Source organism: Spermophilus citellus (assembly GCF_964194105.1).
Source record: "Spermophilus citellus genome assembly, chromosome: 2".
Lineage (NCBI taxonomy): Eukaryota > Metazoa > Chordata > Mammalia > Rodentia > Sciuridae > Spermophilus > Spermophilus citellus.
The window spans coordinates 27,461,924-27,486,735 of NC_138183.1; the positions used below are offsets into that span (position 1 = coordinate 27,461,924).

General features: G+C 35.9%; 1 protein-coding gene across 2 annotated transcripts in view; it reads right to left on the reverse strand.

The window, feature by feature from the left end:
- The window catches only part of TMEM38B (transmembrane protein 38B), a 58,567-nt gene that overhangs the window by 26,565 nt on the left and 7,190 nt on the right, over nt 1-24,812 (reverse strand). Inside the window, exon 2 of one of the 2 annotated variants that reach the window (XM_081282635.1) lies at nt 14,087-14,243. The exons of the other annotated variant lie outside the window; for it this stretch is intronic. Coding sequence (XP_081138761.1) covers nt 14,087-14,243 — 157 coding nt within the window. The remainder of the gene's footprint in view (nt 1-14,086; nt 14,244-24,812) is intronic. 2 annotated transcript variants of the gene reach the window in all.

Below are 24,812 nucleotides of genomic sequence, written 5' to 3' on the forward strand. Positions count from 1 at the left end.
ACAACTAAAAATGTATATATTTTTTAAAAAAGATTCATTGAAGAAAGGCAAAGAAGAGCCAATATGCCAGTAATAATAGGAGTTCCTAAAGAAAAACAAGTCCAGGGAATCATACAAATACTCAATTTTTCCAAATAAGAAAACATTTATATGTACTAAAAAGAACATCCCACATACTTGAAGATACTACCCCAAAAAGACCAATCAAAACATGTTTTATTTAAATTATTAGACTCTAATGAAAACAAAATTCAGGGAAAAAAAGAGAGAGAGAGAAAGAGAGAGAGAGCGAAAGAGAAAGCGTGTGACTTATAAGGGCAAGAAAATTAAAAGACCATTAGACTTTTTCACAGCAATGCTTTAAGTCAGGGGGAAAAATGAAATAGTACATTTAATATATTAATTATACATGTGTCAATGATTTTATATTTAATAAAATAGGCTTTAAATAAGGCAAAGACAAGGGAAGGAAAGGGAGGGGAGGGGAAAGGGGGTTAGGACAGATGGTAGAATGAGATGGATATCATTTACCCCAGGTACATGTATGAAGATACAAATGGTGTGACTCTACTTTGTGTACAACCAGAGACATGAAAAACTGCGCTCTATATGTATACTATGAATTGAAATGCATTCTGCTGTCATATATAACAAATCAGAATAAATAAATAAATTTTTTTAAATAAGTAAATAAATAAATTGGCTTTTGAGTCAAAAGACAAATAAACATCCTTATGTGAAAACTCTGGGACTACTATTCCTGATGAAATTTACTACAGCATAAACTTCAGACAACCAAAATAAACAGATATAAGTCATAAGAACTAGTATTAAGTGTTAAAGTTAGTTGAAAAATAAGACTGAATGAAAACTGAAAAAGGGTATGTATAGTATAAAATGGCTACAATATTATTAGGATGCAGAACGGTGCATTTGTATTAAACATAAGAGTTAAACATAAGAGAGTTAAACATAAAAAGCAATTTTCACGACTGAGAAAGCAAAGAGGGCAGGGTGCGGTGGCACAGGCCTGCAATCTCAACAGCTCAGGTGGCTGAGACAGGAGGATACCCACAGCAACTGCGAGGCACTAAGCAACTCAGTGAGACACTGATTTTAAATAAAATACAAAATAGGGCTAAGGATGTGCCTCAATGGTTGAGTGTTCTGAGTTCAATCCTGGTACCCACACCCGTCTCCCCCAAAAAAACAAAAGAAAGAAAGCAAAGAGAGAGCCTACAGACTGGGAGAAAATCTTTGCTAACTACTCCTCTAAGAGAGGGTTAATCTCTAAAATATATAAAGAACTCAAAAAAAAATGCCAAAAAAAATGAAATAAAATAAAATAACCCAATCATTAAATGGACAAAAGAACAAAACAAAACACAAATGGCCAAAATATATATGAAAAAAATGTTCAACATCTCTAGCAATCAGGGAAATGCAAACCACAACTACCACCAGTCAGAATAGCAATTATCAAGAATATGAATAATAATAAATGCTGGCAAGGATGTAGGCAAAGGGTACACTCAAATATTGTTGTTGGTACTGCAAATTAGTACAACTTCTTTCAAAAGCAGATTCCATTCTAGAAATGGAATCACCATATAACCCAGCTATCCCACTCCTTGGTATTTATCCAAGAACTAAAATCAACATACTATAATGAAACAGCCAATACAATGTTAGTAGCAGCACAATTCACGACAGCCAAATTATGGAATCAACCCAGATGCCTGTCAATATATAAATAGATCAAGAAAATGTGGTATACACACTCAATGGAGTTTTACTCAGCCATAAATCAGAATGAAATGTGACATTTGCCAGTAAATGGATAGAAATGGAGAAAATCATATAAAGTGAAATAAGTCAGACTCAGAAAATCAAGGGTTGAGTGTTTTCTCTTGTATGTGGAAGCTAAAGCAAAATAAGGGGAAAAGGCAGTGGGGGAGGGGATTGAACATCATAAAGATATAGGGATGATCAGTGGATTAAAAATAGGAAAATGAGAGGGAGAGAGAAAAGGAAGCATAAGGGAAAGAAATATAGAATGAATCTAACAAAACCATAATATATACATATATAAATGTACCAAACAGTATATCTCCTCTATGTATATGTAGAAAGTACCAGTCAAAAATAAATAAATAAAAGAGTGAGAAGAGAAGAGAGAAAAAAGAGGGAGAAAGGAAGAAATTAAGAGGAGGGGGGAATGGGAATTGAAATCAAATTCTTTGTATGTCAAAAGGAACCCAAATATTATATATAAATATAAAGCTCTAATAAAAAAAGTTTCCAGTAACCAAATTGGTCACAGTTTTACTATATTCTAAAACTATCATGTGCATAATACAGAATAAAATGAGGGCTGGGGTTCTAGCTCAGTGGTAGAGTGTTTGCCTAGGATAGGTGAGACCCTGGATTCGATCCTCAGCACCACACAAAAACAAATAAACAACAGAATAAATAAGCAATGTCAAAATAGTTTAATTCTATCATGTCCTATTCTTTTAAAAACCAAAATCCTTAGTATCAAAGAAAGAAGATATGTATGTAACAGAGATGAGATAAATAAAAATTGTATAGTCTTCAATTTGGATCAGATATATCAATATGAACTCATAAGTTATTTTGTCTTTATTTTTCTTAGCTCTGTTCACTGCAGTGGCCTAGAAACAATGGTGAACTCAATAACAATGAAGATCGCTAATGCTCAGATTATGGTTTTGAAATGCCATTTCTCATTAAAAAGATACTGGAGGTTCTTAAAGAAATTCCAGAAGAAAAGTACAAGATGAATTTTATAACACCAAAAGGCAAGGAAGCTAATCCAAAGTCTCAGGAGCCAATTTAAAGAGGCTCCCACTGGCCAAAGAATTAAAACAAAAATTAAAATTAAAACTCATGAAATATGCTTGAATCATGAGTTCATAATCATTGTTTTTTTAAACTGGTCATCTTTGGAGGATGACAGAGGATAGGTTGATTATACTGAAAACTAGTAAAGGAAAAGAAACAAGTATTTATCCTGCCTTTCTTATATGAACTATACAACTGCTTTGCCAAATAGTAGATGGTAAATCAGAAGTATCTGTTTAGAATAATATTCTAACTGATGAATAAAAAGAAAAGAGGGCTGGGGATGTAGTTCGGTGGCAGAGTACTCGCCTCACATGTGGAAAGCACTGAGTTCAATCTTCAGCACCACATAAAAAATAAAACAAAGGTATTGTGTTCATCTACAACTTAAAAAATATTTTAAAAAATAAAAAGAAGGGGGCTGTGGTTCTGGCTCAGCAGTAGAGCACTCGCCTAGTATGTGTGCGGTGTGGGTTCGATCCTCAGCACAACATCTAAATAAAAAAAATAAAATAAAGCTATTGTGTACAACTACAAAAAAATTTTAAATAAATAAAATAAAAAGAAAAGGTAAAATTAGATCATTGCCATTTTACAATTCCCAATTTACTGTTACAGGCATTAAGTGTAAAACACTGTTAATATCACAAAAGAGATCAAATCAGACAATCTGAACCTGTAAATAACTAAACTATAATATATCAAGGAATGAACAGTGGTGATAAAATTATAAAAATATGAAACGTGATTCCCATAGAAGTAAGGATGTGTTATTATAATGGTTATTTAAGGTGGGAAAGAGGTTGTGATTAGAATAAAACACACAGAAAGAACTTCTATGATTAGTGACAAAGCAGAATCTCTTGACTGGGGTAGGGGTTATAAGGGTATACACTATAATAATTTACTATGTCAATGCATCTTTGTGGCTTTCTGAATGTTCACTTCATATAAAAAAAATTTTAAGGGCTGGGGATGTGGCTCAAGCGGTAGCGCGCTTGCCTGGCATGCGTGCGGCCCGGGTTCGATCCTCAGCACCGCATACAAACAAAGATGTTGTGTCCACCAAAAACTAAACTAAAATAAAAAAATAATTAAAAAAAAATTTTAAGTGGCAATTTTTTTTCTTAATTAAATAATGGATACACAAGATTTATTACATCATAATTGTTTCTATTTTACATATACTTTAGAAATATTTTTCTACCTATTCCATATTAGCTTAAAAGACTAATAAAGATTGTTTAGAGAAAAAACTTATAAAGACCATAATCTAAATGCCTGAGTTGAAATTCAGACTTTATACCAACTCTTTAAGCCTCAACTTCCTCTTACATAAAATGGGAATAATAAAAGATCTGAGGTTAATGAATAATGTTATTAATTCATTATAAAAATGCATTTCTCATTTTCCATTACTAACATATGTCTTAGTTTAAGCCAAGAAATCATACATTTATAGACATGCAATTTCACTTCATTTAAGAGAGCAATTAATCAAGATCTGTAATTCCTTGGTACTCAATTTCAGAAATTGCTCATGCAATCTACTCCTTTAGCAATGTATTTACTGAACGCAGAATATTACTTGGTACACAGTTAACAAAACAAAGTTCTTGGTCTAATAAGCTATTTGTTATTCTAGTGGAATTACAGCAACATAAAAAGTCAACGGTTAATATGTCAAGCAGTAATAACTCTAGGAAGAAAAATAGAGAAGGATGGTGAAAGACCTCTCGAATAAACTATGAGTCTTCTGGGAAAATAACATTACAGGGAGAAGAAAGCAAGTTCAAAGGCACTAAGGAAGAAAAATATCTTATATGTTCAAGAATTAGTGAACAAGAGTTACAGTGGTAAGACATTACAATAAAGAGTAGAAGAAAGGTTTTGTAGGGATTTAAAGGTTAGGTAAGAGCTTAGAATTTTGTTTTTCATAAGGTAAGAAACTCTAGCATAAGGGTAACATGTTCCAATTTATTTTAAAAAAATTCATTTCATCTGTTGCATGAAGAACAGACTCAAGAGATAATGAATAGGGCTGGGGATGTGGCTCAAGCAGTAACGTGCTTGCCTGGCATGCACGGGGCACTGGGTTCGATCCTTAGCACCACATAAAAATAAAAATAAAGATGTTGTGTCCACCGAAAACTAAAAAATAAATTTAAAAAAAAAAGAGATAATGAATAGAGCAGCAAGACCCCTTAAGAAGCTACTTCAACTATCCAGGCAAGAAATATTGGTGATTAATACAACAGAAATAGAAGTATAAGTGATGGGGAGTATCAGATTCTGGATATCTTACTTTTTATATAATCTACATCTACCCACATAAAAAGAATTTTTCTAAAATGCTAATATCATTATATCATTTTAAAATATCATTGTAGAAATAAAATTCTTGAAAAGTTTTTTAAAACAAAAAGCAACTGGAAGACTATATTTAGGAGATTGTTAACAAATTTATGAGAGGACTGGGATGTAGTTCAGCAGCAGAGAGCCTGCCTAGCATGAGTGAGGTCTTGGTTCCATCACAGCATCACCAAAAAGAGGGGGGGGGGGGGGGGGGGCGGGGGCCTATCAAGTTTGAAGGTTCTGAAGTCAAATTTTTTATTTTGATTCTAACTCAGTCACTTATTAGACATGAAAGTTATAGCAACATTTTTTTATTTCAGTTTTCTCAGTTGTCAAATGGGAATAAGAATAAAAACTTGGCTGGGGATGTGGCTCAAGCGGTAGCGTGCTCGCCTGGCATGCGTGCGGCCCGGGTTCGATCCTCAGCACCACATACCAACAAAGATGTTGTGTCCGCCAATAACTAAAAAATAAAATATTAAAATTCTCTCTCTCTCTCTCTCTCTCTCTCTCTATCTCCTGCACTCTCTCTTTAAAAAAGAAAAGAATAAAAACTAACTCAGAGGACTCCTATAATATGAAAATTAATATAAAGAATTTAGCTGACATATAGTAACAGTTCAGTATATAAAGCTATCAAGTGTATTATTATACTCTTTCAAGTTTCTCCTGCCACAAGTTCCCTCATTTTACTTTTTATTATTGCTACTATTATTTATAATATCCCCTTCAGAACTAGTAAAACAATCATTTACAAATTATCATAATAAAAATGAAATCTTTTTTTTTTTAAAGAGAGAGAGAGAGAGGGGAGAGAGAGAGAGAGAGAATTTTTAATATTTATTTTTTAGTTCTCGGCGGACACAACATCTTTGTTGGTATGTGGTGCTGAGGATCAAACCCGGGTCGCACGCACGCCAGGCGAGCACGCTACCGCTTGAGCCACACCCCCAGCCCCATAAAAATGAAATCATAAGTGTTCCTAACATCTTATATATTTAACCTGATGTGGATTTTAATAGAAGCACAGTTTTGGCTTTCAACAGAACAAAGTTCACTGATTTGTAGTATACTTATTTTTTAACTTAATGGATCAATTCTCTAAAGCATACCTGAATTTGGAGTTATAAGAAGCCAAAGCAATTCCTAGCAACATTTTTCTTCATTTCACAACTAAAAAATTAATGTTTAAAGATCTCATAAGGTTCTAAATAACCCAACAAAAAGTAGGACAAAGGACAATTATATATTGAGTCATTTGAATCTTTTTTGTTTGGTTATATTCATGACATTTATTGACTTTTATTGTATTCTAGTTCTGTGTGTGGTAATTCTGGATGTACAAGTTGAGCTCATAAGAGGAAACTGTTTGGGGCCAAATATTTAATCCTGTTTCATATCTGAAAAGCTAAATGCATAAGACTACGATGGTAATAACTGCCTCTAGGAAAAAATAAGGGGAGGGGCTGGGATTGTGGCTCAGTGACAGAGCGCTTGACTCGCATGTGGGAGGCACTGGGTTCGATCCTCAGCACCACATAAAAATAAATAAAAGTACTGTGTCCATCGAAAACTAAAAAAAAAAAAAATAAGGGGAGTTTTCGCCGCCACCAGGCCCGCACCGCCGGAGCCCCGCGGAGCCGCCGCCAGGGGACGGAGCCCAGGCCTGTGATTCAAAACATCAAGTCATGAGCCAAGGTGGAGGGAGTCCATCACGACTTCAGCGTGAGCAGTAAGGCTGCAGCCCCAGCTGCACGGCTCTATCGGCCCCATCTCCTTCTCCTCTCCACCTCTCCGCCTTGCTTTTCCCCAGCTGTCTCTCCTCCCAAGCTCAGTCTCTAAATCTAGATCTCAATTTCTTTCCCCCACCCCGCCCGCTCTCCGGCGTGTCCGGTACCCGGCCCCCGTGGCCCCAGGCACCGCCTCCCCTCCCCCAACCCGCACCCCCTCCCTGGGGGTCCCGAAGGCCGCCGCCGCTGCCGCCGCCGTGGCCACCGCCGCCTCCCACGGAGCACCATAGAGCAGACTCTTCACCGCGCGAATGAGCTGCCGAATTAAATGAAACAGCTGATAAGATGAGTGACAATTTAAAATCCAAGTGATCCGAGAACACGCACTGAGCCCTGATCCGCTGAATTCAAACTCCCGGTCACCTGCTTCCCACAGACAAACAGCTATGACTCGGCATTAATCCATCCGGCTGAAACAACTGGTCAGCCCTCCTCATCATACGAAGGTAAATGCCTACCGAGTCTTTATAAGTAGTGACCGCAGGTTTGAAACGGGGCTTGGAAGAGAAGGACCCACCCGTTGCATTGGTCGCCCGGCAAAGGGAAACAACGTCATCAGACTGCTGGGGAGGAGATAACTTCACAGGTGTGTGATCCCACAGCCTTCCCTCTCCACACATCGGGAAAACCTTAAGGGCCCCTCCCAGCTCTCCCGTAAGGGCCCCTCCCAGCTCTCCCGTGAGTGCTACAGCCAGCCCGAGGGAATCAGAGGTGGTGCGGGTCCCGCGGCGCTGAACTACCGCTCCCACCAGGGCTGACTGCTGAGGTCTCTTGCACCAGCTACGGGGAAGTGGATACCCGAGGGCAAGTAAAATCCGCTGAGGATTCTCAGCCCCAAGCTCTACAAACGTAGGGTCTGAGGGAATGGCAAACTGGAAGAGTGTGCCCAGTCGTTCATGAAAACAGGGCTCCTGGGAGTAGCAGACCTGGCGTGTAGCCAGTATTGTGGTGAGAGGGGCCTGGCTAGAGAAAAAGTGGGAAGTGACTAGACACAAGAGGAGGCCCTAGACACTCAGGATTGGAGACTCGCCCAGTCTGGGAGGAGCTGCGGCACAGTGATTGGTTCCCGCGTATTGACAGGAGAAACTTGACCCTGTGGGCACAGCGCCATCTACTGGAAGAGAAGTTAATCAAACTCTAAGACGGCATTTAAAAGGTTTTTTTTTTTTTTTCTTTTTCTTTTCTCTTTTTTTTTGATTTGGGTTTTTCTTTCATTTTCATTTTTTTCTTTCTTGTTGTTTAATTAATTTTTTTTTACAAAATATTTTTTGAAATTTTTTTTCTACTAATTTTAATTTAATTTTTTTTAATTATTATTATTTTTTTTTTAATTTTTTTCTTTTTTAGTTCCTATTTTTTTCTTCTTTAGTCTTTTCATTTCTCTTATCCCCCCTTTCCTTGAATTCTACCTGCCTACTCTCATCCTCTTTAGTGACTTCATCCCTTCCCTTCAAATACCTTTCCTCCCAAGCATCAAATTAATTTATAGGAGTAAACAGTAACCCAGGAGTCAAACAGAACAAGAAGCAACATGAGCAGCTTCAAAAAACAAGGAAGAAAAGGAGTACAAACAATGCAGGACAGCCTAAATATTCAGGAGGACCTAGAGTCATCAGAAAAATGGTCATATAAGGAACTCAAGGAACACCTTAGACAGATGGAATAGAACCTTAAAGAGGATACAAGACAGCAAATTCAAGCAGCGAAAGAACACATTGAGAATGAATTTCATAAACAGATAAAAGAAGAGCATCTCTATCAGGAGATAGAGATTATAAAAAATAATCAAACAATAATTCTAGAAATGAAGGAAACGATAAACCAAATTAAAAACTCAATTGAGAGTATCACTAACAGAGTGGAGCAAGTAGAAACCAGAATATCAGATAATGAAGACAAAATATACCATCTTGAAAAGAGTCTAGCCAACTCAGAAAGGCTGGTAAAAAATCACGAGAAAAACATCCAAGAGTTATGGGATAAGATAAAAAAACCAAACTTACGAGTCATCGGGATAGAAGAAGGTACAGAGATTCAAACCAAGGGAATGAGAAACCTGCTGAATGAAATAATTACAGAAAACTTTCCAGAAATAAAAAAGGAAACAGATATACAAATTGAAGATGCATACAGGACACCGAGCACACAAAATCACAGTAGACCAACGCCAAGACACATTGTTATGAAGATATCCAATATACAAAACAAAGAGAAAATATTAAAAGCTACAAGAGAAAGGAGACAGATTACATTTAGGGGTAAACCAATACGGTTAACAACGGATTTTTCATCACAGACACTGAAAGCAAGAAGGTCATGGAACAATGTATTTCAAACACTGAAAGACAATGGATCCCAACCAAGAATTCTGTATCCAGCAAAATTAAGCTTCAGGTATGACAATGAAATAAAAATCTTTCATGATAAACAAAAGTTAAAAGAATTTGCAGCCAGAAAACTAGCATTGCAAAGCATTTTGAGCAAAACACTACACGAAGAAGAAATGAAAAACAATAACCAAAACCATCAGTGGGAAGTGCCTCAGTAAAGACAGAGGGCGAGGGGAAAGACAATCATGGAGAAACAAACTAAAATTTTTTTTTAAAAAAGGATAAACAATCAAACATGGATGGAAGTTCAAACCATATATCAATAGTAACTCTGAATGTTAATGGCTTAAACTCTCCAATAAAGCGACATAGGCTGGTATCATGGATTAAAAAAACAAATCCAACAATATGCTGCCTCCAGGAGACACATCTGATTGGAAAAGACATACACAGGCTCAAGGTGAAAGGATGGGAAAAAATATACCACGCACACGGTCCTTGCAAGCAAGCAGGGGTGGCCATCCTCATATCGAATAAAATCGACTTCAAGACTAAGTTAATCAAAAGGGATAAAGAAGGTCATTATATACTGTTAAAAGGAACCATTCACCAACAAGACATAACAATTATCAATATTTACGCACCAAATAATGGTGCTGCGACATTCATAAAACAAATTCTCCTCAAATTCAAGAATCAAATAGACCACAACACAATAATTATGGGAGACTTCAACACACCTCTCTCACCATTGGACAGATCCTCCAAACAAAAGTTGAATAAAGAAACTATGGAACTCAATACCACAATCAATAACCTAGACTTAACTGACTTATATAGAATATATCAACCATCATCAAATGGATATACTTTTTTCTCAGCAGCACATGGATCCTTCTCAAAAATAGACCATATATTATGCCATAGGGCAACCCTCAGTAAATATAAAGGGGTGGAGATAATACCATGCATTTTATCTGATCATAATAGAATGAAACTGGAAATCAATGATAAAAGAAGGAAGGAAAAATCCTACATCACATGGAAAATGAACAATATATTACTGAATGATCAATGGGTTACAGAAGACATAAAGGAGGAAATCAAAAAATTCTTAGAGATAAACGAAAATACAGACACAACATATCGGAATCTATGGGACACAATGAAAGCAGTTTTAAGAGGAAAATTCATCGCCTGGTGGTCATTCCTCAAAAAAAGAAGAAACCAACAAATAAATGAGCTCACACTCCAACTCAAAGCACTAGAAAAGGAAGAGCAAAACAACAGCAAATGTAGCAGAAGGCAAGAAATAATTAAAATCAGAGCGGAAATCAATGAAATTGAAACAAAAGAAACTATTGAAAAAATTAACAAAACTAAAAGTTGGTTCTTCGAAAAAATAAATAAGATCGACAGACCTTTAGCCATGCTAACGAAGAGAAGAAGAGAGAGAACTCAAATTACTAACATACGGGATGAAAAAGGCAATATCACAACAGATACTACAGAAATAGAGAAGACAATTAGAAATTATTTTGAAAACCTATATTCCAATAAAATAGAGGATAGTGAAGACATCGATAAATTTCTTAAGTCATATGATTTGCCCAGACTGAGTCAGGAGGATACACACAATCTGAACAGACCAATATCAATGGATGAAATTGAAGAAGCCATCAAAAGACTACCAACCAAGAAAAGCCCAGGACCGGATGGGTATACAGCGGAGTTTTACAAAACCTTTAAAGAAGAATTAATACCAAAACTTTTCAAGTTATTTCAGGAAATAGAAAAAGAGGGAGCTCTTCCAAATTCATTCTATGAGGCCAACATCACCCTGATTCCGAAACCAGACAAAGACACCTCAAAGAAAGAAAACTACAGACCAATATCTCTAATGAACCTAGATGCAAAAATCCTCAATAAAATTCTGGCGAATCGAATACAAAAACACATCAAAAAAATAGTGCACCATGATCAAGTAGGATTCATCCCTGGGATGCAAGGATGGTTCAACATACGGAAATCAATAAATGTTATTCACCACATCAATAGGCTTAAAGATAAGAACCATATGATCATCTCGATAGATGCAGAGAAAGCATTCGACAAAGTACAGCATCCCTTTATGTTCAAAACATTAGAAAAACTAGGGATAACAGGAACTTACCTTGACATTGTAAAAGCTATCTATGCTAAGCCTCAGGCTAGCATCATTCTGAATGGACAAAAGTTGAAGGCATTCCCTCTAAAATCCGGAACAAGACAGGGATGCCCTCTATCTCCACTTCTATTCAATATAGTTCTCGAAACACTGGCCAGAGCAATTAGACAGACGAAAGAAATTAAAGGCATAAAAATTGGAAAAGAAGAACTTAAATTATCACTATTTGCAGATGACATGATTCTATACCTAGAAGACCCAAAAGGGTCTACAAAGAAACTACTAGAACTAATAAATGAATTCAGCAAAGTGGCAGGATATAAAATCAACACGCATAAATCAAAGGCATTTCTGTATATCAGCGACAAAACTTCTGAAATGAAAATGAGGAAAAACACTCCATTCACAATATCCTCAAAAAAAATAAAATACTTGGGAAGCAACCTAACAAAAGAGGTGAAAGATTTATACAATGAAAACTACAGAACCCTAAAGAGAGAAGTAGAAGAAGATCTTAGAAGATGGAAAAATATACCCTGTTCATGGATAGGCAGAACTAACATCATCAAAATGGCGATATTACCAAAAGTTCTCTATAGGTTTAATGCAATGCCAATCAAAATCCCAATGGCATTTCTTGTAGAAATAGATAAAGCAATCATGAAATTCATATGGAAAAATAAAAGACCCAGAATAGCAAAAGCAATTCTAAGCAGAAAGTGTGAATCAGGCGGTATAGCGATACCAGATTTCAAACTATATTACAGAGCAATAGTGACAAAAACAGCATGGTACTGGTACCAAAACAGGCGGGTGGACCAATGGTATAAAATAGAGGACACAGAGACTAATCCACAAAGTTACAACTATCTTATATTTGATAAAGGGGCTATAAGCATGCATGGAGGAAGGATAGCATCTTCAACAAATGATGTTGGGAAAACTGGAAATCCATATGCAACAAAATGAAACTGAATCCCTTTCTCTCGCCATGCACAAAAGTTAACTCAAAATGGATCAAGGAGCTTGATATCAAATCAGAAACTCTGCGTCTGATAGAAGAAAAAGTTGGCTCCGATCTACATATTGTGGGGTCGGGCTCCAAATTCCTTAATAGGACACCCATAGCACAAGAGTTAACAACTAGAATCAACAAATGGGACTTAATTAAACTAAAAAGTTTTTTCTCAGCAAAAGAAACAATAAGAGAGGTAAATAGGGAGCCTACATCCTGGGAACAAATTTTTACTCCTCACACTTCAGATAGAGCCCTAATATCCAGAGTATACAAAGAACTCAAAAAATTAGACAATAAGATAACAAATAACCCAATCAACAAATGGGCCAAGGACCTGAACAGACACTTCTCAGAGGAGGATATACAATCAATCAACAAGTACATGAAAAAATGCTCACCATCTCTAGCAGTCAGAGAAATGCAAATCAAAACCACCCTAAGATACCATCTCACTCCAGTAAGATTGGCAGCCACTATGAAGTCAAACAACAACAAGTGCTGGCGAGGATGGGGAGAAAAGGGTACACTTGTACATTGCTGGTGGGACTGCAAATTGGTGCGGCCAATTTGGAAAGCAGTTTGGAGATTCCTGGGAAAGCTGGGAATGGAACTACCATTTGACCCAGCTATTGCCCTTCTCGGACTATTCCCTGAAGACCTTAAAAGAGCATGCTACAGGGATACTGCCACATCGATGTTCATAGCAGCACAACTCACAATAGCTAGACTGTGGAACCAATCCAGATGCCCTTCAATAGATGAATGGATAAAAAAAATGTGGCATCTATACACAATGGAGTACTATGCAGCAATAAAAAATGACAAAATCATAGAATTTTCAGGGAAATGGATGGCACTAGAGCAGATTATGCTTAGTGAAGCTAGCCAGTCCCTAAAGAACAAATACCAAATGTCGTCTTTGATATAATGAGAGCAAATATGAACAGAGTAGGGAGGAAGAGCAGGAAGAAAAGATTAACTTTAAACAGAGACATGAGGTGCGAGGGAAAGGGAGAGAAAAGGGAAATTGCATGGAAATGGAGGGAGACCCTCATTGTTATACAAAATTACATATAAGAGGTTGTGAGGGGAATGGGAAAATAAACAAGGAGAGAAATGAATTACAGTAGATGGGGTAGAGAGAGAAGTTGGGAGGGGAGGGGAGGGGGGATAGTAGGGGATAGGAAAGGTAGCAGAATACAACAATTACTAATAGGGCATTATGTAAAATTGTGGATGTGTAACCGACGTGATTCTGCAATCTGCATTTGGGGTAGAATTGGGGGTTCATAACCCACTTCAATCTAAGGTATGAAATATGATATGTCAAGAGCTTTGTAATGTTGTGAACAACCAATAAAAAATTAAAAAAAAAAATAAGGGGAGAGAAAGGCAAGAAAGAGACAGCAGGTGCTTAAACATTTGGAATTATTTGGGTTTCTTCCTTGTACATAACTTTCCAAGAAGATAAAATACTTTTTAAAGAAAAAAATTTCATTTTACTAGCAATTTACAAAACAATTTTTAGAATGTCTCATAGTTTACCATAATGATAGCTTACCAGATTGAAGATGCCAGTAAAACATTAGTGTGATTTGCAAAAAACCTCAGTGGAGGCTCTGCAAGAAGTATACATGATAAAATTCCTCCACCAAAGCAGTGGAGCATTGCAGTAAACCAGCTTGAAAAAGGATTCTTCCATGCCCCTTCCACTGCTCCTGAAATGGTAAAGGCAAAACATGGTCTGAGATAGTTGTATATTAAATAAGCCCCAAGTACGCAATGCACTAAAGAAATAAACTTCTTAAATTCATTATTTTCAGCAACTTATTACTGTTCATAGTTGTGCCAATTACAACCATTAAACCATCAAAAACCATATCACTTGTTCTTTAATGCAAGACTGAACACAGTTTTAAAAATGATTGATTTTTGGCACTTTTAAATTCTCTGTTCAGGTTCTTACTGCCAGCTTCCTGGTAATAGATGATTTAGTCTCCTTTCATTCCAAATCCTACTATAAGTATTCCCAGACCATAAGTCAAATTATGTATTAAGTTTATAATCTTAGGGCTGGGGATATAGCTCAGTTGGTAGAGTGCTTGCCTCACACACACACAAGGCCCTGGGTTCAATCCCCAGCATCCCCAAAACAAAACAAAAAATAAAATAAACAAGTTTATAATCTTAAGTACTTTAGAAAATATGAGGCTGAAGTAAACAAACTAAGCTTTCAACATGACAAGCAAGAAACAAGAGTAATAAACCCAAAGGTGAACAGTTTATGAAGAGCAGATATTTACACCATCTCAAAATAAATCCTAACAAAATACTTACTAATTACTAAAGGAAGTAATAAATTTAGAGTGGAGAAGCCTTGCAGCCATCAATGTAAACATCAGGTGACTCCAGATATGATGCACTGAGAACATACCATCACTTCTGTGGTATTTCATTTTACTAGCAAAAATAAGTAATGAATTTATCTAACCAAACAAACTGAAGTTGAGGATATTCTGAATTAAAAAGAAAAAAAAAAAAGAAAGAAAAAAACTAACAAAAAACAAAAACTGACCTATACAATTAAAATGTCAAGAAAAACAATAAAAAGACCAATGATATGTTCCAAATTAAATATCATAAGAGAGAAAAAAACTAGGGTCTGAAGCAATGGAACTCAGCAACAGAAGACTTGCCTGACTCGTGTGAGGCCCTACTTGGATCCCCAGCACCAAATGTAAGCAGTAGATTAATCTGACTAAAGTGTACATAGGAGTTTCTTTTTTTTTTTTTAATTCCCCTCCTCAGACACCACACAGGTTCCTGATACCATCGTGTCCTCCTGTAAGGAAGCCAGAGGAGCGTTGTGGCCATCGTGTTGTGGGTTCATGCAATGTCCACTGAGGGGCTGGGGGTAGGGGTGGATTTCAGCCTTTTCTCTCTTTACGTTCATCATAAAGACAGTATTCCGTGGTGGGAAGTCTGCTTTTTTAAAATATATTTTTAATTTATATATGACAACCGAATGCATTACAATTCATATTATACATATAGAGCACAATTTTTCATATCTCTGGTTGTATACAAAGTATATTCACACCAATTTGTGTCTTCATACATGTACATTGGATAATGATGATCATCACATTCCACCATCATTTCTAACCCCATGCCCCCTCCCTTCCCCTCCCACCCCTCTGCCCTATTTAGAGTTCATATTCTGCCCATGCCCCCCCCACCTACATAAAGAGTTTCTTAACCAATTATTCTAAATTGGTTGAAAATTTTCAAAATTTTCTGTAAATTTGAAATTATCAAACAAAAAACATAACAAAAAAAAAAAGTAAACCCATCCAGAGAAATAGAAGCACTTTATAAAATTTGAACTTGTCATCCTCCCGCCCCAGCCTCCTGAGCCATCAGGTATGCGCCACCACGCCCGGCTAACAGTTTTTTAAAAAGATAATAAATCATGGTCAAATTGATTTTGATTTTATCCAAAGAATTAAAGGAAAGTTCAGTATTTAAAAATTCACTAATCCTCATTTATTACACAAGGAAATTATTATGGTCACTCCTTTAGACAGACAGAAAAAGGTGCTTCACAAAAATTCAACATTCCTGATTTTTTTTTAAATCAAGCAATGCAGGCAGAGAAACAAAACTACTTAATCTGAATAAAGCCATGATTTATAGATAAGACATCAAAATTCATGGCACATTCTTGTAATCCCAGTTACATAGGAGACTAAGGAACAGGGATCACAAGTTCAAGGCCATCCTAGACAACTTGTTGAGACCCTGTCTCAAATTTTTAAAATTATTAACTAAAAAGGGCTGGAGATATAGCTCAATGATCGACTGTCTGGGTTCAATCCCTAGTACTGCTCAAAAAAATAAAAAATTAAGACTTTTATATGACAAAAGACTGGAATAAAACATTTTTCAACATACATAAGGCAAATGACAACAAATTATGAGGAAAAGTCAACCAACAAAAGAAAAATGGGCAAGTCACAAAACAGAACCATAAGTGGGTAGAAACATACCAAAAAAAGTCTTCAACATTAGTAATCAAGACAATCAACCAAAATGTATACAATGCATTCAGAAGAATAACATCAACATACTTGTGTTAACAAGTATGGGAATTGATAAATTCATGTGCTCAGAAATAAAAAATGAAAATAGTGCAACCCACAATTCCAAAAAATAAAATGTGGCCAGGATTTTTCAAAATAAAAAAAGGAGTCCATATAACTAGAATCCATTATCACATGGCTGAGTGCCCCTTTGTATGCACGTTGGCAGAGGGGCACTTGCCCTGAGTGAGCCACAGTCGTAAAATAGTACAGCAGAAAGAGAACCAGGGAAAGGAGCATAACAGTCATACCTGGAGATGGAGGTGGGAGGAACTTTTGGAGGAAAGAGAACCACAAACTGAATCCTCTACTTGTGTGTATGAATCCTATACAAGTCTCAGGGTAGCCTCAAAGGACACCTACATACAACAAACTCAGAATCTTAAGGAAATTAAATGAACTGAAATTGCCACTCACAAAGAATGAGACAAAGCCTCTAACAAAAGTCTAAGCAAGTTGATTGCCTGTTTTTTTTTTTTTGTATTGTTATATATGACAGCAGAATGAATTACAATTCATATTACAAACATATAGCAGTTTTTCATATCTCTGGTTGTATATAAAGTATATTCACAGCATTCATATCTTCATACATGTACTTAGTTTTTTTTTGGGGGGGGGTTGTTTGTTTGTTTGTTTTGGTTCTGGGGATCAAACCCAGGGCCTTGTGCATGTATGGCAAGCACTCCACCAAATGAGCTATCTCCCCAGCCCTATACATGTACTTAGGATAATGAAATCCATCTCATTCCACCATCTTTTTTACCCCCATATGCCCTCCTTTCCCCTGATACCCTTTGCCCTATCTAGAGTTCATCTAATTCCTCCCATGCTGCCCCTCACAACCTCACTATAAATCAGCCTCCTTATATCAGAGAGAATATTCAGCATTTGGTTTCTTGGGATTGGCTAATTCACTTAGCATTATCTTCTCCAACCCCATCCATTTACCTGCAAATGCCATGATTTTATTATTTTATTGCCTTGCATGTGCTAGGTGAGCGTTCTACTGCAGAGCCACAACCCCAGTCCCTAGTAGTTGATTCTTAAATGTTATACACTTTGACTCTTCTGGATCTTTTTTTCTTATGTCCAGTGATGAATTTTTACAGCCTCTGATTTACCTTTTTTTTCTTCTAACTCATTTAGATTAAGATATGTTTGTCCAGATTCTTGTTGGTAGCAGCAAGTAGCTTGTATGCTCTCTTTATATGTGGTCAGCAAGACTTTTTCATATTTAGAACTGAAGAGTGGATATGTGGTACTTCCAGTCCAATGCCCAGTTTCTCTTAGTTTTACTTAGTATATATATATGCTCTGTTTAATTGGTAACTTTTCTTATCCCCCAGAGACCAATTGTCTAGAACTCAGATCTGTAGTGGTATAATAAATCTACAATTCATGTATGTGCTGCTGTTAGGATTCTTATCTCTATACTTTCAAACATGTTACTTTTGAGACTTAATTTTGAAATATTTTCTATCTTTGCTAATACCTCACTCCCCAATTTTTTTATCCTTTATATCTTATCATTGTAGTTTCTGCCTAGAGCATAAAAATGCTAGTGGAGGCTACAAGGAAAAGGGGATTAACTCTTTATACCTGAGGTTTGGAGACGGTTATACCTCATATTTGTTTGGTTTAGATTTTGAAGTGTATTGGAGTAAATGAAATAAAAGATGATTCTCCCATTTCTCCACTGTGTGATTTTTTTAAAAATTTAAAACAACATTTTTTAAATTGTTGATAGAACTTTATTTTTCTTTGTTTATATGTGGTGCTGAGAATCGAACCCAGTCCTCACACATGCTAGGTAAGTGCTTTACCACTGAGCCATCACCCCAACCTCCATCCACTGTGTGATTTCTACTTCATAAACAAAGATGTAAAACACAGGGTATGAATTGGATTTTTTTCCCCTTAGTTTACCTCCATTTGTCTTAAAATCAACTGTAGTTTTCCCTGAATTCTGGCATTTGATTTTCAGCTTCCCCAGTCCCTTTATCTCCTGGGCATTTTATTAGGAAGTTGTAATATGCTGCTTGGGGACTACTAGTGAGAATCCATTTTTTACATTACCAACTTAATCTATTTTATCTTACATTTAAAAATCAGTCTTTTTTCTTGTTAAATCTTCATTAAAATAAACATTTCTTCAAGCCCATATTCATATACAATTGTCATCTACTATGACTTCTGAAAACAATCTACAACTATTTCTTCTATGCATGAAATCTATTATTGCACTCTACATTCTCTCAACATTTTGCCAACCTCTCTTAATTTCTATATAGTTCAGTTAAACAAATTCTATATAGTACAGTTTTTGAAACTGTACTATACTATATTATCAGGCTCTATATTAGATGTTGAGGATGCCAGAATAAAGGCTACTCTTTTTTTTAATTTGTTTTAATTTGTTGAAAGCTACTCTTACAATCCTAAAGAAACCCAACTGCTCATTCTTCTTGCTTTTTTGGACAGTGTCTCATAAGATTGAACTGTTGTTCTTATGTAGTAGAAATAGTTATCACTGGTTTTATATACTGCAGAATATTTCTGTATAATTCTAATCGTCATACATTTCTGTAATATGGGTATGACTGAACTCATTTGACAGATTTTAAAGGAATAAAATAACTTTCCTAACTCACACACTTGAGTGAATTTTAGTTCTTGTAGTGTTTTTTTTTTTTTTGTTTTTGTTTTTTTTTTTTTTTGTACCAGGGATTGAACTCAAGGGCACTCAACCACTGAGCCACATCCCCAGCCCTTTTTTAAATATTTTATTTAGAGACAGAGTCTCACTGAGTTGTTTAGTGCCTCGATATGTTGCTGAAGCTGTTTTTGAACTCGTGATCCTCCCACCTCAGCCTCCCAAGCCACTGGAATTACAGGCATGAGCTACCGCACCCTGCTTAGAACTAGTTATTGACTCCAGATTTGGCTAATTCTAAACTTTCTAAACCATCTGTGTTCTCTCTTTGCAGGCCCAGTGTTCCTGGTTTCTTAATATTTACAACTTAGCACTGAACTGTCTTTTGACATGTTATTAATCATGGGAGTTATTTTCTCCCATGACTTCTGTCACTTCCACATCACAAACCAGGTTCTCATTTGTTTTAGGAACTAAATTGAGGGAAAAAGCTTGTCATAGTTCCATTCTCTAATTGGTGGGAAATGAAAGGGCTAATAAGTTAAAAATTTATTACTCTGGGCATTTTGGACAGATGGCAGTGCTTGTGACATCACAGTTTTGCCATCTTTGTGAACCCCTTATAAAAACATAAAGAAGCCAGGCATGGTGGTGTATGTCTATAATTCCAGAGGCTCAGGAGGCTGAGACAGGAGGATCGTGGGTTCAAAGCCAGCTTCAGCAATGGCAAGGCACTAAGCAACTCTGAGACTCTGTCTCTAAATAAAATATAAAAAATAGGGCTGGGGATGTGGCTCAGTGGTTAAGTGCCCGTGAGTTCAATCTCTGGTAAAACACACACACACACACACACACACACACACACGTATACAAACATATATACTTATATGTGTATATACATATATATTTATAATTTTTAAATTATGTTTTGATAATTATGCATTTATATATACACATATATACATTTTAAAATATGTATTTTAAATTATATATATTTATTAGTACAAAAGTTAAAAAGGTACAGACCAATGAATTTTCAAAATTAGCACATCTATGTAATTAATACCCAGATAGTAATAGACCATTCACAATCTTCAAGAAGCTTCCTTTATTATATGATTAAAAAAAATGTAATAGTTTCTAACAGTATGTAGGAAGGGATGTCTCAGAAATGGCAGTTCATAATTTACTTCTGTAAATTTAGAGATTATGCTTGAATATATTTAATATTTTTTTGAGTTATCTCAGATAAAACACTGGTCAGTGAATTTTTTTAAGAATTTCTTTTTTAGTTATAAATGGACATAATATGTTTATTTTGTTTATTTTTTTTTATGAGGTGCTGAGAATCAACCCAGTGCCTCACACATGCTAGGCGAGTGCTCTTCCCCTGAGCCTCAATCCCAGCCCCTGGTCAGTGAGTTTTTTGGTAGAAAGATCTCATAAAGCTAGTCAGGAGGCCAGTGTCTAGTTGACACTCTTCCATTAATGGACTGAGTAGTTCTAGATAAGAACTTAAAACTCAGTATTTTATTTGTGCAATGAATGTGCAGTACTAGAATATCTAACTAAGGAGTTTCCCCTCTACAGGGGTCTCAGTTTTTGGGCTGTAAAGAGCTTTTCCTCCAAGTTAGTAAATTTAAATAATTTTAGCTTATTCTTTGGTTCCCCAGAGTGGTAATTGCTTTCTGCAGCTGATACCTATGTAATAATATTTACCTTTTGCCTTTTAAACACTTATGAAGCAAGTTTATATCTATACTGTAATATTAACTTCTCTCTGTTAAAATGACTGTGTATTTTCTATCTATTGACTGGACCTCTGACTGATGATAGAAATCCAGGAGTGGAATTTAATGTCCCACTTTCTGGTTTGCATACTTTTAAAAATTTTTTTTAGTTGTAGATAAATATGATACCTTTATTTTATTTATTTTTATGTGGTTCTGAGGATTAACCCAGTGCTTCACATGGTAGGCAAGTTCTCTACCACTGAGCTATAACCCCAGCTCTGCATATATCTTTTAAAGATATCTAAAATACTTGGTATATCTTGATTATCAGTTTTATTCAGTAGAATGTCATCAGTATTGTAGGCAAGTTTGGACTCACAATATGATTAAAATCTCAGTGTTGAAGTATAGGAGAGTTAGCATAGGCTTGAAGCAAGAATGTGACAGTTTAACAAAATGGAGTGCTGCTGCTGCTGCTGCTGCTTCTTAAATTGTTGTTTGTTTTTTACAAATTAATATGGAGAAAAAAGCATTTGCTTAGTAGGTGTCATGGTTTGAATACAAAGTGTCCCCCTAAAACTCCTGTGTTAATGCAGGAGTATTTGGAGGTGAAATGATGAGATTATTGTGAGAACTGTAACCTAATTATTCCATTCTAGTTTGAATGGACTAACTGTAGGGAGATGGAGCATGGCTAGAGAAGATGGGTCCCTGGGGTCAAGCCCTGAAAGGGTGCATCTTCTCTGAGGTTACCCTTCTCTACCACTTCCTTGTTAGCAGTGAGCAGAGAAGCTTCCTTCCACTGTGTCCCCTCCACCATGATGTTCTGCCTTGCTTTGGACCCAGTAAAATCATGAGCCAAAATAAGCTTTTACTTCTCTGAGTAAATACTTGTTCTTGTCAAGTATTTTGGTCACAGCCGTGAAAAGCTGACTAACATACTAGGTTATGAGTTGTTAATTTGCTCTGGTAAAAACACTTCATCTTAAATACAGCCATTCACCAGGTCCATCTGTTTGATGTGGACCAAAAAGGCTAGTTAAGCAAATCATCACCTTTTCATCTTCCAAGTCTGTTTATGGCACTTATATCTGTGGTATTTTTTTCATTTACTTTGTTGGCAGGAAGAGGAATCTCTATAGAGTGTCTCATTGATCCTTTCTACCATAATGATTCTTACTCCACAGCTCAGAGAATCAATTTGGGGACTGAGCCAGTTGCCAAATATATAACAATTCTAGATGTGCATTAATGAACTGGGGAAAGTAACCAGAGGGTGGATCTTTGTATTTACTTGACTCAGTGCGACTCAAACTTGATCTAAAACTCCTTGAATTTTGTCACAGATAGTCTGTAAACCTTTGGGTTTTTTTTTTAGAGAATTTTTTTAATATTCATTTTTAGTTTTCGGTGGACACAACATCTTTATTTTATTTGTATGTGGTGCTGAGGATTGAACCCAGCACCCCATGCATGCCAGGCCAGCGCGCTACCACTTGAGCCACATCCCCAGCCCGTCTGTAAACCTTTGTTGCTTCCATGATTATTTTTAATAATTCTAATGAAAAAGCATTATGAGGAATGTGATATATTATTTTATTCATTTTTCTTTTTTTATATTGATTTTTTAAATTTGTAGAATAGTCTCACAAAAGTAGAACTGTTCAAGGTACATGCATTTAATCAATACTGCCAGTTTCTTTTTTTTTTTCCAGATATCTAGAACAATCTGCTTGCTTACTCCGGATCTTATCCATTTTATTTTGTTTTATGCCAAGCAGAGGTGGAAAATGGTTTTCTAAAATTTTAATTTGCATTTTTACCACTTTCTCCTAAAATGCTAGGTTAATGGTCAAGGTTCTTTCTTGGACATTGACCTTTATGGTAACTTTTCTCTCTTTTTAAGGAGATACATTCAAGGATAAAGCAAAGTATTAGTAATACGCAGTTTAAAAATATTAAACATCTGGAGTTAAAATTTATGCAGGCTAGAACATTCTTGTGTTCCTTTCTGGAAATCATACTAACCACTAGCAAGCTGGATGTTAAAATATTTTAAAAATAGCTACAGTGAAACTAGTTCTTAAGAATAGGATTTTAGGGGCTGGGGATGTGGCTCAAGCAGTAGCGCACTCGCCTGGCATGCGTGCGGCCCGGGTTCGATCCTCAGAACCACATACCAACAAAGATGTTGTGTCCACCGAGAACTAAAAAATAAATATTAAAAATTCTCTCTCTCCTCTCTCTCTCTCTCTCTTTAAAAAAAAAAAAGAATAGGATTTTACTTTCAAGCTAAATTAGACTGAGTCCAAGAAATTAAAAAAGTCATGTTTGCCATTCATAAAAACTATCTTTCTAAAATTTGTTACAAATAAGTTAATAGGACTATTGTAAACATAATCTAATGATTTTATTTTGGCCATAATTTTGGAATTTTGTAGATTTTAAGTGAGTTTACAGAAATAGTTTGGAACTTCATATTTAGCTTCCATTTTATAATGAAAATAGTCTTATTGAAACACAACCTCATTCATCCATTTATATACTATCTATGATTGCTTTCATAGTATAACTGCAGAGGTATATGATTAAATAAAGACTGTCTGGCCCACAAAATGAAAATATTATTATCTATCCCATTACAGGAAAAGTTTTCCAGATCCTGGTTTAGTTGGTTAGGGTGAAAAACTCAGGTTCCCCCTGTCATCCTCATAGGCCCTAACTACAGCCATGCATTGTGTAGCTCCCCTTTAAGTCCCTGATCCCTTTTACCCTGCTCCAGTCATACAGCCTCCTCCTTGCTGCTCCTTTAGCACCAGAAGTAGCTGGTGTGGGGGTTGGGGGGGTGGGGGAGGAGCAGGATTTGTTCTTCTCTTACTTTTTCATTAATGGAAGTATTTTGATATTAAAGTTCATATGTGGTTATTTGTGTTTTCAACATCTTAGATTTGGTACTTAGATTTGGGTCTTCAGTACTTAGATTTGGGTCTCCATGTGATAACTTTCGCTAAGAGTTTTGGGAAAAATAGTTCTATTGATAGCATATTTCAAACATCTTTATTCAAGTTAGGACAAAATTTTTTTTCTCTTTTAAAGATCATTATGTTAAAAATAACCTGAACAGAATGTTTTTCACTGAAATAATATTGAAAACTGTGCAAGTAGGACTATGTGAGGAGACCACCTCATCTATTCTTTTCCTGATTCTTTTTTTTTTTCCCAAATGAAATCTTAGTTTCATTTATTTAAGGCTGTTAGGTTCATGAGTATTCTTTCACTATCATCTTATCCAAACCAATATGCAGCTTAAAAATAGTAAACATCTGGAGTTAAAATTTATGCAGGCTAGAAAATTCGTGTGCTCCTCTCTGGAAATCATACTAACCATTAGCAAGCTGGATGTTAAATATTTTAAAATTTTAAATTTTAAACCAACAAATGGTTCTGGGAAAACTGGAAGCATATCCTAGTCTTTCAGTAAGAACTCAATAGAATTGTATTTTGGGCTTGAGAACTGAGTCAGAAGCAAGCCTGAAGGTTTCATTTACCTACCTCCTTTCTCTGTTGTAATGATGAATCTGCTGAATAGAGAAATAAGTCAGCAGAGTAATCTGCCATGTACTAGGTATAAAAATGTATTTTATATATATTCTCTCACTTTAAATCCTCACAAGGTATGTATTATTTCTATTTTATAAACAATGAAATCTAATTTGAGTGAGATTGAGGCCAATCCAGAGGTTATGAAACTGATAA